The sequence below is a fragment of the Mus pahari genome, chromosome 7 (genome assembly GCF_900095145.1).
Source record: "Mus pahari chromosome 7, PAHARI_EIJ_v1.1, whole genome shotgun sequence".
In the NCBI taxonomy this organism is placed as follows: Eukaryota; Metazoa; Chordata; class Mammalia; order Rodentia; family Muridae; genus Mus; species Mus pahari.
In genome coordinates, this window is record NC_034596.1 from 74,151,505 (window position 1) to 74,163,849 (window position 12,345).

The 12,345-nt window shown below is 49.1% G+C and overlaps 1 protein-coding gene across 4 annotated transcripts in view; it reads right to left on the minus strand.

Annotated features, from left to right (window-relative positions):
* Positions 1-4,745: 4,745 nt before the first annotated feature.
* Positions 4,746-12,345, minus strand: part of Tmem229b (transmembrane protein 229B) — a 47,677-nt gene continuing 40,077 nt past the window's right edge. For 2 of the 4 annotated variants that reach the window (XM_021201621.1, XM_021201620.2), the window contains exon 3: positions 4,746-8,122. In XM_021201621.1, coding sequence (XP_021057280.1) covers positions 7,601-8,104 — 504 coding nt within the window. In that variant the 5' untranslated portion in view covers positions 8,105-8,122 and the 3' untranslated portion in view covers positions 4,746-7,600. Of the gene's footprint in view, positions 8,126-12,345 lie in introns of all 4 variants that reach the window. The other 2 variants (XM_029541133.1, XM_021201624.2) reach the window with 1 other exon arrangement.

Below are 12,345 nucleotides of genomic sequence, written 5' to 3' on the forward strand. Positions count from 1 at the left end.
ATGGCACTGCCAAAGGGGCCCAGTGCCTTGTCAAATGCTGTCTTAGTTGTTCTATTGCTGTGAAGAGACACCATGACCAAGACAATTCATATAAAACATTTAATTGGGGCTTGCTTACAGTTTTAGAAGCTTAGTCCATTATCATCACAGCAGGAAGAATGGCTGAAGGCATGACAGGCATGGTCCTGGAGTCATTGAGAGCTACATCCTTGTCTGCAGGCAGAGAGAATGAGCCTAGACCTGGCATGGGCATTTGGAACTTCCAAGTCCATCCCCAGCTGACATGCTTCCCCCCAACAAGGCTACACTTCATAATCCTTCTAATCCATTTAAATGGTGACCCTCCCTGGTAACTAAGAATTCTAATATATGAGTCCATGGGGCCATTCGTATTTAAACCACCACAAATGCCATACAGATAGATGGTAAGTGGTTGGAACAGGGGTTAGAACTCAAGTCCATCTGGCCTAACACATGTGATATCCACCACTCATGTCCTTCTGTGGTACCTTCTAACACTGTCAAGACCCCTGATATTCCACGGGTTTGTAGGAAAGAAGGAGTCTGAGCACTCAGATCACTTCAGGATGCTCTCTGGAGCCATCTTATAAAGGAGCCGGTGGGGCAGATACATTTGCAAGTTTGCAGCTCTTCAGAACCCACCGGTTCTTTGTATCCCAGAGCAATGATGGTCCTGTAGCTGGGAGAGAGAGGATTGCAGAAGCCAGGAAAGCCTGCCTTTCAGTCCTGGTGGCCTCAATCTATGGCCTGGCCTCTGAGAAAGCAAGGCAAGTGCTAAGAGTATGAGGACTTCCAGGATCTGCAGGCAGCCTGCTGGTACTTGGTCCTACTCCTTAGGAAGGATTATCTGTAAGGACCTGGGCAAGATCCTGCCTCTTACTTAGAACTTTGCTACATTTAGGTAAGTCTCCCTCATAGGTCTGTGTAGTAGAGGTCTTCAGCCAGCAACAGTATTGGGAAGTAATGGACCTTTAATAGGTGGAGCCTAGTTAATCATAGGGTGTGAGCTTGTGAAGGGGGCATTGGTAACCTGACCCTTTTCTCATCCTTGCTACCTGACCACTGGAGTGACAGGTCTCATCGGCCATTCACTCTATTAGATGGTGGTCTGTGCTATCATAGGCCTAAAGCAAGGGAGTCAGTTGGTTGTGGATTGAAATCTCCTAGACTGTGAGCTGAAATAAGATTTTCTCTTCAGCATCTGGAAGATCCTTAACCAGCAGGTGTGATTAAAGCAGGAGCAAAGGCTATGCAGCCTCAGTGGACTTCCCTTCTGTGTACTATTTGACCCTGAGGTGGCATTCTTTCCGAGGTCAGGATAGTGCACTACCTGAAAGAACTAATCAATCCAGCATGAAAGTTCCAAGAAGACACTGGCAAGGCTCCTTAGAGACTTAGTGGATTTGGAAAAGGGAGCGGATCTGTCAATTGCTCCATGACGGTGGCCACAGACAACGACTGGGATAGTTAGTTGTCTGAACAGAATTCCTAGCTTCAGGTCCCCCAAAGAGCCTATGATACTCTGGAACACAAACCCCACTTATCAGTTGGTCATGTTATGTGGCTCATGCCTTTAATCCCAGCACTAGGGATGCGGAGGCAGGAGAATCACTGTACGTTTTAGGCAACATAGTGAGTTCTAATATAGCTTTTGTTACAGTGGTAGGCTCTATCCTTTTTTTAAAAAAATCATTCATCATGAGGTCCCTTAAACACCCACTATGTTCTGGCCTTGTTTTATTCCAAATTCAGTTGAGATTGCTTAAGCATAGAAAACACTTGTGTTTTCAGGACAGTGGGAAGCCAGCCTATCTCTGAAAGCATCAAAGAATGGCAACGTTCTGTGTATTTCCTGGGTAATCTTACCTGTCCCTGAAGACAAGCAGGGTCTCTGTTGGAGAATCACTCATGGAGAAGCATCCATACATGGTATAACCGATAGGGTCCCTGTTACTATTTCTTCCCCTGATCATCCATCATTGCCGCTAGCCTGGTCCCTACTCTTAGAGATGTCCAATATGGAATTGAGGAGCTAAAATGGCGAATCCTCTGGCCTGTCTGAGTTTGTGGAAGGGCTTAGCAGAGGGTTCTTGTCTTACCACGAAGAGGTTTCATCTGGTAGTCTCAAACCCTCTGAGAGTACATACAGCCAGAAGCCCAGTCATCTCTTCAAGTTGAAAATAGGATCATTGAGAAAAGCCTGGGACAAAAATAAAACTGTGTAGGAGGGACAGAATGGGTGTCAGGGATAAATCTAGCATCCAGAGGCCAAGATTTCATAACCTCCTCCACTGGGAGGGGTCTTTGGCCAGTTGTCTTGTCTTGGCTAAGACGGCATTCTATAGCGCCTACATTATAGCCCCCCGATGCCCATCCTGCTACTCACAAGCATTTCCATTTAGCTTTGTAAATGGCACTCACATGAACTGAACTCAAGCCATCACCTGACTCCTCACAAATCCTCCTTGAAAGATCTGCTCGAGTCAAAACAAGATTTGTAAAGCTGGGAGCATTGCCATGTGCCAGCTGTCAGCTGAGACAGCGGTCGGGCCTAGGAGTTTGGGTCAGTGTAGGGCAACATGATGAAATGACATTTCAGAAAAAATGGCGGAGGGGGTTGGAAAGAGATGAGGTGGGTGAATCCAGGCCACGCATGGTGGTGCACAACTTTAATCCCAGGCCTTGGAAGGTAGAAACAGATGGATCTCTGTGAGCTGGAGGCCAGCCTGGTCTACATGGTAAGGTCCTGGAAAGCCAGGGCTATAGGCTGAGTATCAACAGTCCTCCTCTATACACAGGGACAGGATGGTGCCCATCTGAAATGGAAGAGAATGAAAACTGTGGGCACTGGTGCCTGGCAGCAGTGCCATAGAAGCCACAACTGCAGTTAAATGAGACCCATCTCCTCTATCTGGGACCAGTGGCTCCATCCTCTTGTATCACCTTCCCAAGGCAGGCATTCTGCCTGTCTTCTGGTTGCACCAGCACAAGGGTGGAAATGCACACTTTGAGAGAGAGACCCACTCCAGAAAGAAAAGTTCAAGTTCTAGTTCTTTCTTTGTTGTCGTTAAACATCGTGCAGACCTTGGCGTGAGCTCTCCTAGGCCATTTGTGTGAGTCCTGCATCTTTAGCCTTTGGATTGGGTTGGAAGGGGAAGGGGGAAATGTGGGGGCAAGCTGTCAAGAAAACATGCCTCCCAGCCAGGGAACAGACTATCATAACGAGCTTGCTTTGCAGGTATGAGGACTTGACTTAGAGCTTCAGAACCCACATAAAAAAATGCACTGGCTTGGTGATGCACCTCTTGTAATCTCAGGGCCAGGGAGGCAGAAACAATATTTTGGGGATTAGCTAACCTAATCCCGGCCAGACTAGCCTAACCAGTGAGCTCCAGGACAATGAGGGACCCTGTCTCAGAGGAGGTGGATGGCATTCCTGAGGAATGACACCTAAGGTTGCCCTCTGGCCTCCAAATACTTTCGAACATATGTGCACATGGTGTGTGTGTGTGTGTGTGTGTGTGTGTGTGTGTGTGTGTGTGTGTGTGTGTGTGTAAAGGGAAAGGTCCTCTCAGTGTAGGCCCTACCTCCTCTTCTTTCTCTCTTTCTCTTTCTCTCTCTCCTTTCCTTCTTTTTCTGCCCTTTTGTTGTGTTGTGTTTTGTTTTGTTCTTCAAGACAGGGTTTCTCTGTGTAGCCCTGGCTGTCCTGGACTGGATTTGTAGACCAGGCAGGCCTTGAACTCACAAAGGTCCACCTGCTTCTGCCTCCTGAGTACTGGGATAAAAGGTCTGCACCACCACGCCCAGCCTGCCTCTTTTCTATGGCTCCATTTAGACTTTCATCATTTGTCTCTTTCTACAAACTTATTCGGAAAGAACTACCTTATAGGTTTGTTTATACTAGCATGCAAATGACTGTTAGGGTGCTTCCATTTATAGTTCCATTTTATAAGGAGACCATCTGTCTAAGAAATAAACACTTTCAAGTGACTGCGGGTCCAGTGAAAGCAAAAGGCCTTTCCAGTGACTTACAAACACAGTGCCACGCTCTGTACCCTGGCTATGGACGGAGGCCGGGACAGTTGGGTTTAGCAGATCAGACTGAACAACTTTGCTTTTGAGGCAGGGTCTCTCCAGTAACCCTGGCTGTCCTGGAACTCACTCTATAGACCAGGTCTGAAGGACTTCTAAACTCTCCCTCTTCCTCCTGGAAGCAGCAAAGTAGTCAGGAATACAGTATATGGCAGGGATGGGATAGAGGAACTAGTCAGAGCCAAGCTCACAAAGTAGGCAAGGACTACGTCCTCCAAAGGCCTTCTCAGTGAATGTAGATTTGCTAGGAAGGAGTAGGGAACTGAATCTTCAAGTATGGTTTTCATGTTGCACAAAAGGGTTCTGGCCTCTTAGTTTTGCTTGTAATCATGGGACATGCCAAGCTATGTCCAATCTGTCTAAAAGCTGTTCATCTCAGGACAGGTATAGGCAGCCCGAATGCTGCTGGGACCCCATGTCTACCTATGCCCTGGGACTGCAGGAGTTAGGGAGCATTGGAGTATACACAGGTGACTAGAGAGGGCAAGGGCTGGTGGCAGCGCTACACCACCTCACCACCAGGCATCTCAGTTCAGGAAGATGTGATGTAGATACTGCCAAGTATGAAAAGCCCAACCTCCAGTACGCCCTGGGAAAGGGGCCCCATAGTGGAACAGATGGGTCACAGCCAGTCCAGGAACACAAACACCAGTATATTTTATGTGCACAGTTATGGAAAGGGAGAGACAGACTAACGGAGACATAGCAGGCAACGGGCTTACACACCGGTCATGTACCTTTCTCAAGAGCTGTCCAGTTGGAAGACAGTCCTAACCACTTCATAGACCTTGTTACAAAGCTGGGGCCTACAGCTCCTCCAGGGAAGGGTGGCTTCAGGGTTGAAGGCACTCCCACGGCCTTTCACATAGTTCAGGGCTGGGCCTCTCACCTGCCTCCTACGACAAGACTTTGCACAGCCCAGAGCTTCATAGATTTCCATATAACTGACTCACTCAGCAGTCTCCCGGGCGATCCATGAAGAGTGATGGACCAGGACAAAGGGGACTCACAGACGCTCCCTATATATTATTGCTGTGAATAAGCACAGGCCATTGTGACTCTCCGGCATGAGGAGGGGACAGGGTACTGGAAGCCTAGCAGGCGTCCAAAGCAACTCAACCATGCAGGACAGCATACTTATTATCTGAAACTCCCACTGTGGGCTCAGAACAGCAGAGGGCAGCTCCATAAACAACAGCAGACTCCCCACTGCTCAGAAGGGCTTAATTACCCCAACCTTTGAGCCCCTAAGCACTAAGGGGTTGGAGCCCTGAAGATAGCCAATAAGCAAGAGCTGAAGTCTAGACTACACTCTGTGAGATCTGACCCTGCAGGTCTGTGGTCAGGCCTTAAGGTGTAGCTTCCCTTGGCTGGGGGTTCTGTGCCTATGAGGGGCCCTAGGAGCAACAGGGGACCTAGGAAAGCAGACCACAATGCTGAGTATGGCCAGGCATGCAGATCTGCTCTGGGAACCCCTCCTGACATGGGATTAATAGAGCTTTGAGAAAAAAAAAATGGTACTAGGGAATGCCTACAAGACAACATCTGGAGCGCTGAGACCTAGGGGCCACCCAATGGCCTTTTCTGGTTGAGAATTGGAGTCTTAATGCTGGAATACCTTAGTTGTGAAGACAGGTGTGAGGTGGCCTGGAGAGGTATTAGGATTCAGATAATTAAGATAATATGGAAATGGAGAAAATAAGGAATCTTCTCCACTTGAAGATGGAAAGCAACCACTCCCACTGGAAACCTGAATCCCTGTAGCGCCCAAAGCCCTGGAATTAGGGCTATAACAAGTACCCACCCCTCGCAACAGAATGGTGTTTGGTGATTTGAGAAGCCTACCCAGGGAAACACTTTGCATTCTACCCTAGACAGAGAAAACTCTGGGAAAAGATGCCACAGAAGGTTATGTCGCCAAGTCTTTCCCCCAGCCTAGGACAGCCCTGCTGCTGGCCCTGGCCTGGTGCTGTCTGCATGACCCAGAGACTATACACAGGTGGTATGGTCATTTAAGAAAATGATCTATAAGAAATAAGGGCTGATTTCAACCTTTGAGTGTCCCAGGGTGGCCTCATGGGATGCGACTCTCTTTGATGGTCCCGTCTTCTCAAGGAGTGGGGGACAAAATCAGAAGGGGCCTAGATTTCACCTGTCCACTGCCAGCAATGGACCCATCATGGGATAAAGTTACAATAACCAAGCTGACAAGGCCCATGAGTGTGACAGGGTTAGCACTGCTTGAGAAACAAGCTTATGGGATCAGCTGGCCCAGGGGAGTTGTAGGAAGGGCAGCCCCGAAGGTTGACTGCTGAGCTGGGGCTATGGTGAAATTCATCCTTTTTCCAGGCAAGGGCCTCTAAGGAGCCTTCCATGATCTTCTGTATCTGCCTTGTTCTCTATGGGTCTCCTCTAGCTCCCAGGAATTCATACTGGTTAACTGGCTGAAATAATAAACCATACGGGCAAACGGGACCTAGAACTCTGCCTTTTTTCCCCACTGTGGGATCCACTGTACACCTCAGGGCCTCGCTGTACACTGCAGGGGTGCTATGTGTTCTCAGTAGGACCTCTGCAGGGAAGGGGCACCAGACTACTATCCCTGGGCCAGGGAGACAGGGCACCCCCAGGCATCAGAGGAAGGTGGAGGGAAGGCTGCGGCAAGGGAGGTGGGGTCCATTTCAGAGCTGTGCCTCTGGCCACTGCTGTGTTCTATAGGGAGCTGGGAGCAGGGGAGGGTATGGTGACTGACACAGAGGGAAGGGCTGCCTGCTAATGGTAAATATCTTGAACGTAAGAGAACGGGGAAACGCCACCGAACACACGGGGATTGAAACCTCCAAAAGCCCAAGGTTGGTGGGAATCCAGCACCACAGGGGCCCCCAGAAGGCCAAGGGAGCAGCGTGGGGCCCTGGGAGAGGGAGAAGGAGAGGAGCCAAAGGAAGTCTTCCCAGCCTTTGCACAATGCCAGTGTCACTAAGCAGCCCAGTTGGCTACTTGGTCTCGCTCAGGCTGCAGCTCAGAGGCCCCTGGGGAGGTATTGGTTGCAAGCAAGCACCTGAATATTGCCTAATGGAACCAGCCAAAGCCCAGCTGAAGCCAGGGGGCAGGTGGGGTGGTGGACCCCAAGAGCAGCCAAGACCTTCTCAGACCTTGCCTCTCACCTGTGGCCCCAGAGTTCATGTCCCTTAGTTAGGACGGGTCAGCTGCTTCCAAAGTTATCCATCAAAGTCCAATTGTTCACCACCCAGCTCCCAGTCCCCAGGATGTGTTGAGAGCCACGGATGAGTCTCAAAGTCCTTCTGTTGCCCAACTCCCCAACACCATCCCACTGCCCACCATGTGTGGTTGTGTTTGCCCTAAGACCCAGTTGGGGACAGGGTTTGTGCTGAACCAAGGGGTAACCCCATCAGCTTGGTCTCTCTCTCTCTCTCTCTGTTCATGGGGTCCTACGAGAGACTTCAGGTCCTCACATTAATCTTCTGACTCAGTCGGTCTTGACGTGGCCATTGGCCAGGGCTGGCGGGCTGGCAGGTTCCCCAGGCTCTGCGTCCTTGTCAAAGCGCAGGCGGAGGGTGTTGCGGATGATAAACTGCTCCATGATGAGGGCCCCGCAGAACCAGGGCACAGCATACTCCAGGGTAATGAGGCCCATGAAATCAAAGTCGAACTGGGAGTAGTCCCAGGGACAGGCGTTGAACTGGCGTAGGATAAAGCCGGTGGTGAACTCCCACAGGTAGGTCCAGAGAGTGTAGATGACGCAGCGCACTAGAAGAGGACAGCGGCCACGCAGACGCAGGTACATGCGCTCCACGATCAGGATGGAGGTGCCATAGATGAAGAGGGCCCACACGCTCGTGACTCCCGGGAACTTCCAGTTAAAATTCACCACGAACTCCCAGGCCGCTGTAAACATCACCTCGCAGAAGTAGCCATGGATAGCGTATAGGTACCAGCGGGACAGCGCGGTCAGGGGCTCGGCAGAAGCCATGGTAACAACTGGGGCCTCCTGCTGGGGATACAGAGAGACAGATGAGGGAGCCACACCGTACTTTTCCCTGCCTCCTGCTCCCCATCTCTATGTGGTGACCAGGCTGGAGCGGATTTCAAATCATCCACCTCTCTTCATCCTCATTGGTACCTACCGTAGTCCCAATCGTCTACCCTTCTGTAACACCTCAACTCCCTGGTATCTCTTAGCCAGCTGGACCTGGGGAAGACTGGAAGAATGTCTAACCCACTGGCTTTCTTCTGAGAAGCTCTACTCAAGCACTATAGGGAAATGTCCACTGAATTCTGTAACATGTATGGCTATCTGAAGAGTTAGCCTCTGTGACCCACTGCTCTTTCCTTTTCTCACCAGGACTATTGGGGACCTTATTTCTTCCCCGACTACTCCAGGTCATTCATATTTCTGAGAGCTAATCTCTCTCTCTCTCTCTCTCTCTCTCTCTCTCTCTCTCTCTCTCTCTCTCTCTCGTACATACACACTATTTTAACAATTTTTGAGTCTCATTCTCATATATTCTTCTCTCGTATAGATCGCCATATTTTATAGTTTTTAAGTGTATGATTCAATAGCATTAAGAACATTCACTATGTACTCACTAATAAGTGGATATTCGCCAAAAAGTACAGAATACTCAAGACACAGTCCACAGAACTCAAAAAGGTTAACAAGCCGAAGGGCCCAAGTGAGGATGCCTCATTCCCACTTGGGAGGAAGAAGAAAGCAATCATAGGAGTGGGGAGGGAGGAGGGACCTGGGTGGGGAAGGGGACAGAAAGGAAGAGGGGAACATGATCAGGTATTGGGTGGGAGAAAAGGACTGAAGTCACGAGAGCCAGCAGAAAGAATGGAAACAGACAACCTCAGGAGACGGGAGGTGGGGGGACCCTCTAGAATGCACCAGAGACCTGGGAGGTGAGAGACTCTCAGAATCCAAAGGGTGGGACCTTAGATGAAATGCCCTACGTGCAGAGAGGAAACTTGTAGAGCCTACCTCCAGCAGAAAGACAGGGCATCAAGTGACTGCCATCCCACAGTCAAAAAATCTGACCCATAATTGTTCCTGTCTCACAGAACTGAAGGGACAAAAGTGGAGAGGAGCCTGAGGAAAAGGAGGTCCAGCGACAGGCCCAAAGTGGGATCCAGCTCAAAGGAGGCTCCAAGGTCTGATACTATTACTGTATTATGAAGTACTCACAAAAAGGGATCTATCATGACTGCCCCCGAAAGACCCAACGAGCAGCTCAAAGAGTCAGATGCAGATATTTACACCCAACCAATGGACAGAAGCTGCTGACCCCTGTGGTTGGATTAGGGAAGACTGGAAGAAGTTAAGGAGGAGGACCAGCAGTCTCAATTAACCTGGACCCCTGAGATCTGTCAGACACTTGACCACCAGCCAGGCAACATACACCAGCTGATATGAGGCCCCCAACACATACACAGCAGAGGACTGCTGGGTCTGGGTTCAGTCAGAGAAGATGCACCTAACCCTCAAGAGACTGGAGGCCCCAGGGAGTGGAGAGGTCTGGTGAGGTGGGGGGTTGGGGTGGGGACATCTTAGTGGAGTTGGGGGGTCGTTTGGGGGGGGAGGAGGTATGGGATGTGGAACAGTCAGAGGGTGGACTGGGAAGGGGATAAAATCTGGAGTGTAAAGACAAAAAAATAAATAAAAGTAAAAAAAGAGAAAAGAACATTCACAATATTATACAATCATTACTACCATGGTTTCCAGAACCTTCCCATCATCCCAAATAGAATATGTGCACGAGGGCTGGGATTTTGTTCAGTTGACAGAGTTTGCTTAAAGCCATGCAAACTGGGTGTGGTGGCATACACTTGTAATCCCAAAGACATAGAGGTAGCAGGATTCAGTCATCTTCAGCTACACAGAGAATGCAAGGGCCACCCTGGACTATGTTGGGCCCTTGTCTCAAAAAAGAAAACTATATTATTAACTGCCACTCTCCCCACTCCCCCTTCCCCCAGCTTCTGGCAGCCATTGCTTTAGCCTCAATCAATTTGACAATGCTCATAATTTTTCTCTCACAGCTGATTCATTGGACTTAAATTTATTGCTCAAGGTTTATTTGGGTTGTAGTCAGCATCTGAGCAAACTCCTTCTTTTCAAAGGTGGAAGCTACATATACTGGGCTGAACATTGTTTCTCCACTGTCCACAGACACCAGATGACTCCCGCTTTTGAGCAGTGCTGGTCCACATAGGTGAACCAGCATCTGCCCAAGGCCCATTCCCAGCTCCTTTGGCTCTGTACCTGGCAATAGAACTATTAGGAGACAGGGCAATTCTGTTGTTCCCTTTCTGAACAACCATAGTACTGGGCTGGACAGCACCCACCTGGCAACTGTCAATTGTCTGGAACTCCAGTTCTAGGGGATCTGACACTCTTCTCTGGCCTCTGTGGGCACTGCGCACATGTGGTGCACATACATATGTGTGTGCATGCCAAACATCAATACACATAAAAAAATAAAATCTCGAGAACTGTGGAATTGTTTTATACATTTTACATCCTTGGCAGAACATGTACAAATTCGAGCTTCTTTGTATCAACATTTGGGCTTTGTTTGCCTCATAATGGCTGTTCTAGACTAGATACCTAAATATGACATCATTGTGGTCACATTTTATTTTTAACTGCTACAGTAGAGGAGCCGTGGCTGGCTTCTCTTTCCTCCTCTCTTAAGCCCCATCACCAGTCTTCACCTCCCATCACCCTTCCCTAAAGCCTTGTTTGCCTCTCAGGCCTCAGTCTTCCTCCTAGCTCTTTACTGTATAGGGTCTGGACCACTCATGTGGCCCCATGATCAGAATCCAGTCTATTTACTTTTTGATACATGAGCCCTTATGATTCCACAAGCTCTCCAACTTCTGAGTGAACTCTTTTGAGAGTGTGACTGTTTTACAGCCCTGTTATTCAGCTATGGCCCCAGGCCTCTCCCCTGTAAGACTCTAAACAATACAACCTTGTTTATGCAGAGGTTAGTGAGGGAGATCTCATAGTTTATCAAGAATAAGAAGTTTTGTCAGCTACCAATGGGCATCTGGCTTGCTATCTACCAATCCTCCCTCCCAGGTAGGACAAGGGACAGAGGTTATTAAGGTGGCACCTGCTGTTTGCCCAGCTGACCACGAATCCTAATACCATCTCTCAGCTATGCAGGTCTCACTGCAGTAATACTTATCCACCCTTGTGCCTTAACTATATTCTAAAACACTGGTTCTTAATTGAAACGCATATGAAGCCAAGTGTGGTTGTGTGTGCCTGAAAGGTTAGCACTGGGAAGGCTGAGACAGGAAGACTGCAAGTTCCAGGCCAGTCAGGGAGACATAGCAAGACCCAATATCAAAACAAAACAAAAAAAAAAAGGGAAGGGGGTGGGGGTGCCTATCATACGGAGGCCCTGCATTTAATCCCCAGCACTGTGCAAACCAGGCACGGCAGAACATGACGATGACCCCAAAACTTGGGAGTTGAGGAGTAGAGGCATGGAAGATCAGAAGTTCAAGGTCATCCTTAACTACATAGTGAGTTCCTGTCCGCCTGAGTTTCAAGAGATCTGAGGGAGGGTGGGTAGAGGGGAAGAGAGAGTAGAAAGGGAAGAAATGAAAGAAGGGAGAGAGGGAGGGAATGGAGAAGGAAGAGAGGGAGCGAGTTTATATGTGAGACTTGGAGGGATTAATTCTGCCCCACACCCCAAGGGCTGTAAAGGGAAGTCCTTAGACTAGAACCTGCTCCCAATTCCCACTCTAGACTCAACCTCCTGCATAGCTCTGTATAGCTCCAAAGGCTCCCCCTTTTCCTAATGAAACACGATAGCATCCTTGGCCTGACATTAAAGGCCCCAAATATATCACTTCCACTTCGTTCTCCCCATCCAGGTCTCCCTGCCTGGGTTGGGTTTATTCTGTTTGGTATGCCTTCTCACACTCACCAGCACAAGCTGAGGTGCCTGGGTGACCATTAGAGCAAATGTCTCCTCTCCCCAGTCACAAATCCTCTACCTCCTCTGAGTTTCCACAGCATTCTACCCTCTGATGCCAATTAATTTTGTTCAGTTCCATTTTCAGTCCCAAGCCAGACCTTATCCTCCTGGCCGTCAAAGCCTAGAACTCTTCCTTCAGTAATTTAACTAGATTTCTCCTCCTCCTGCTCCTCCTCCTCCTCTCCCTCCTCCTCTTCCTCCTCTTCCTCCTCCTCCT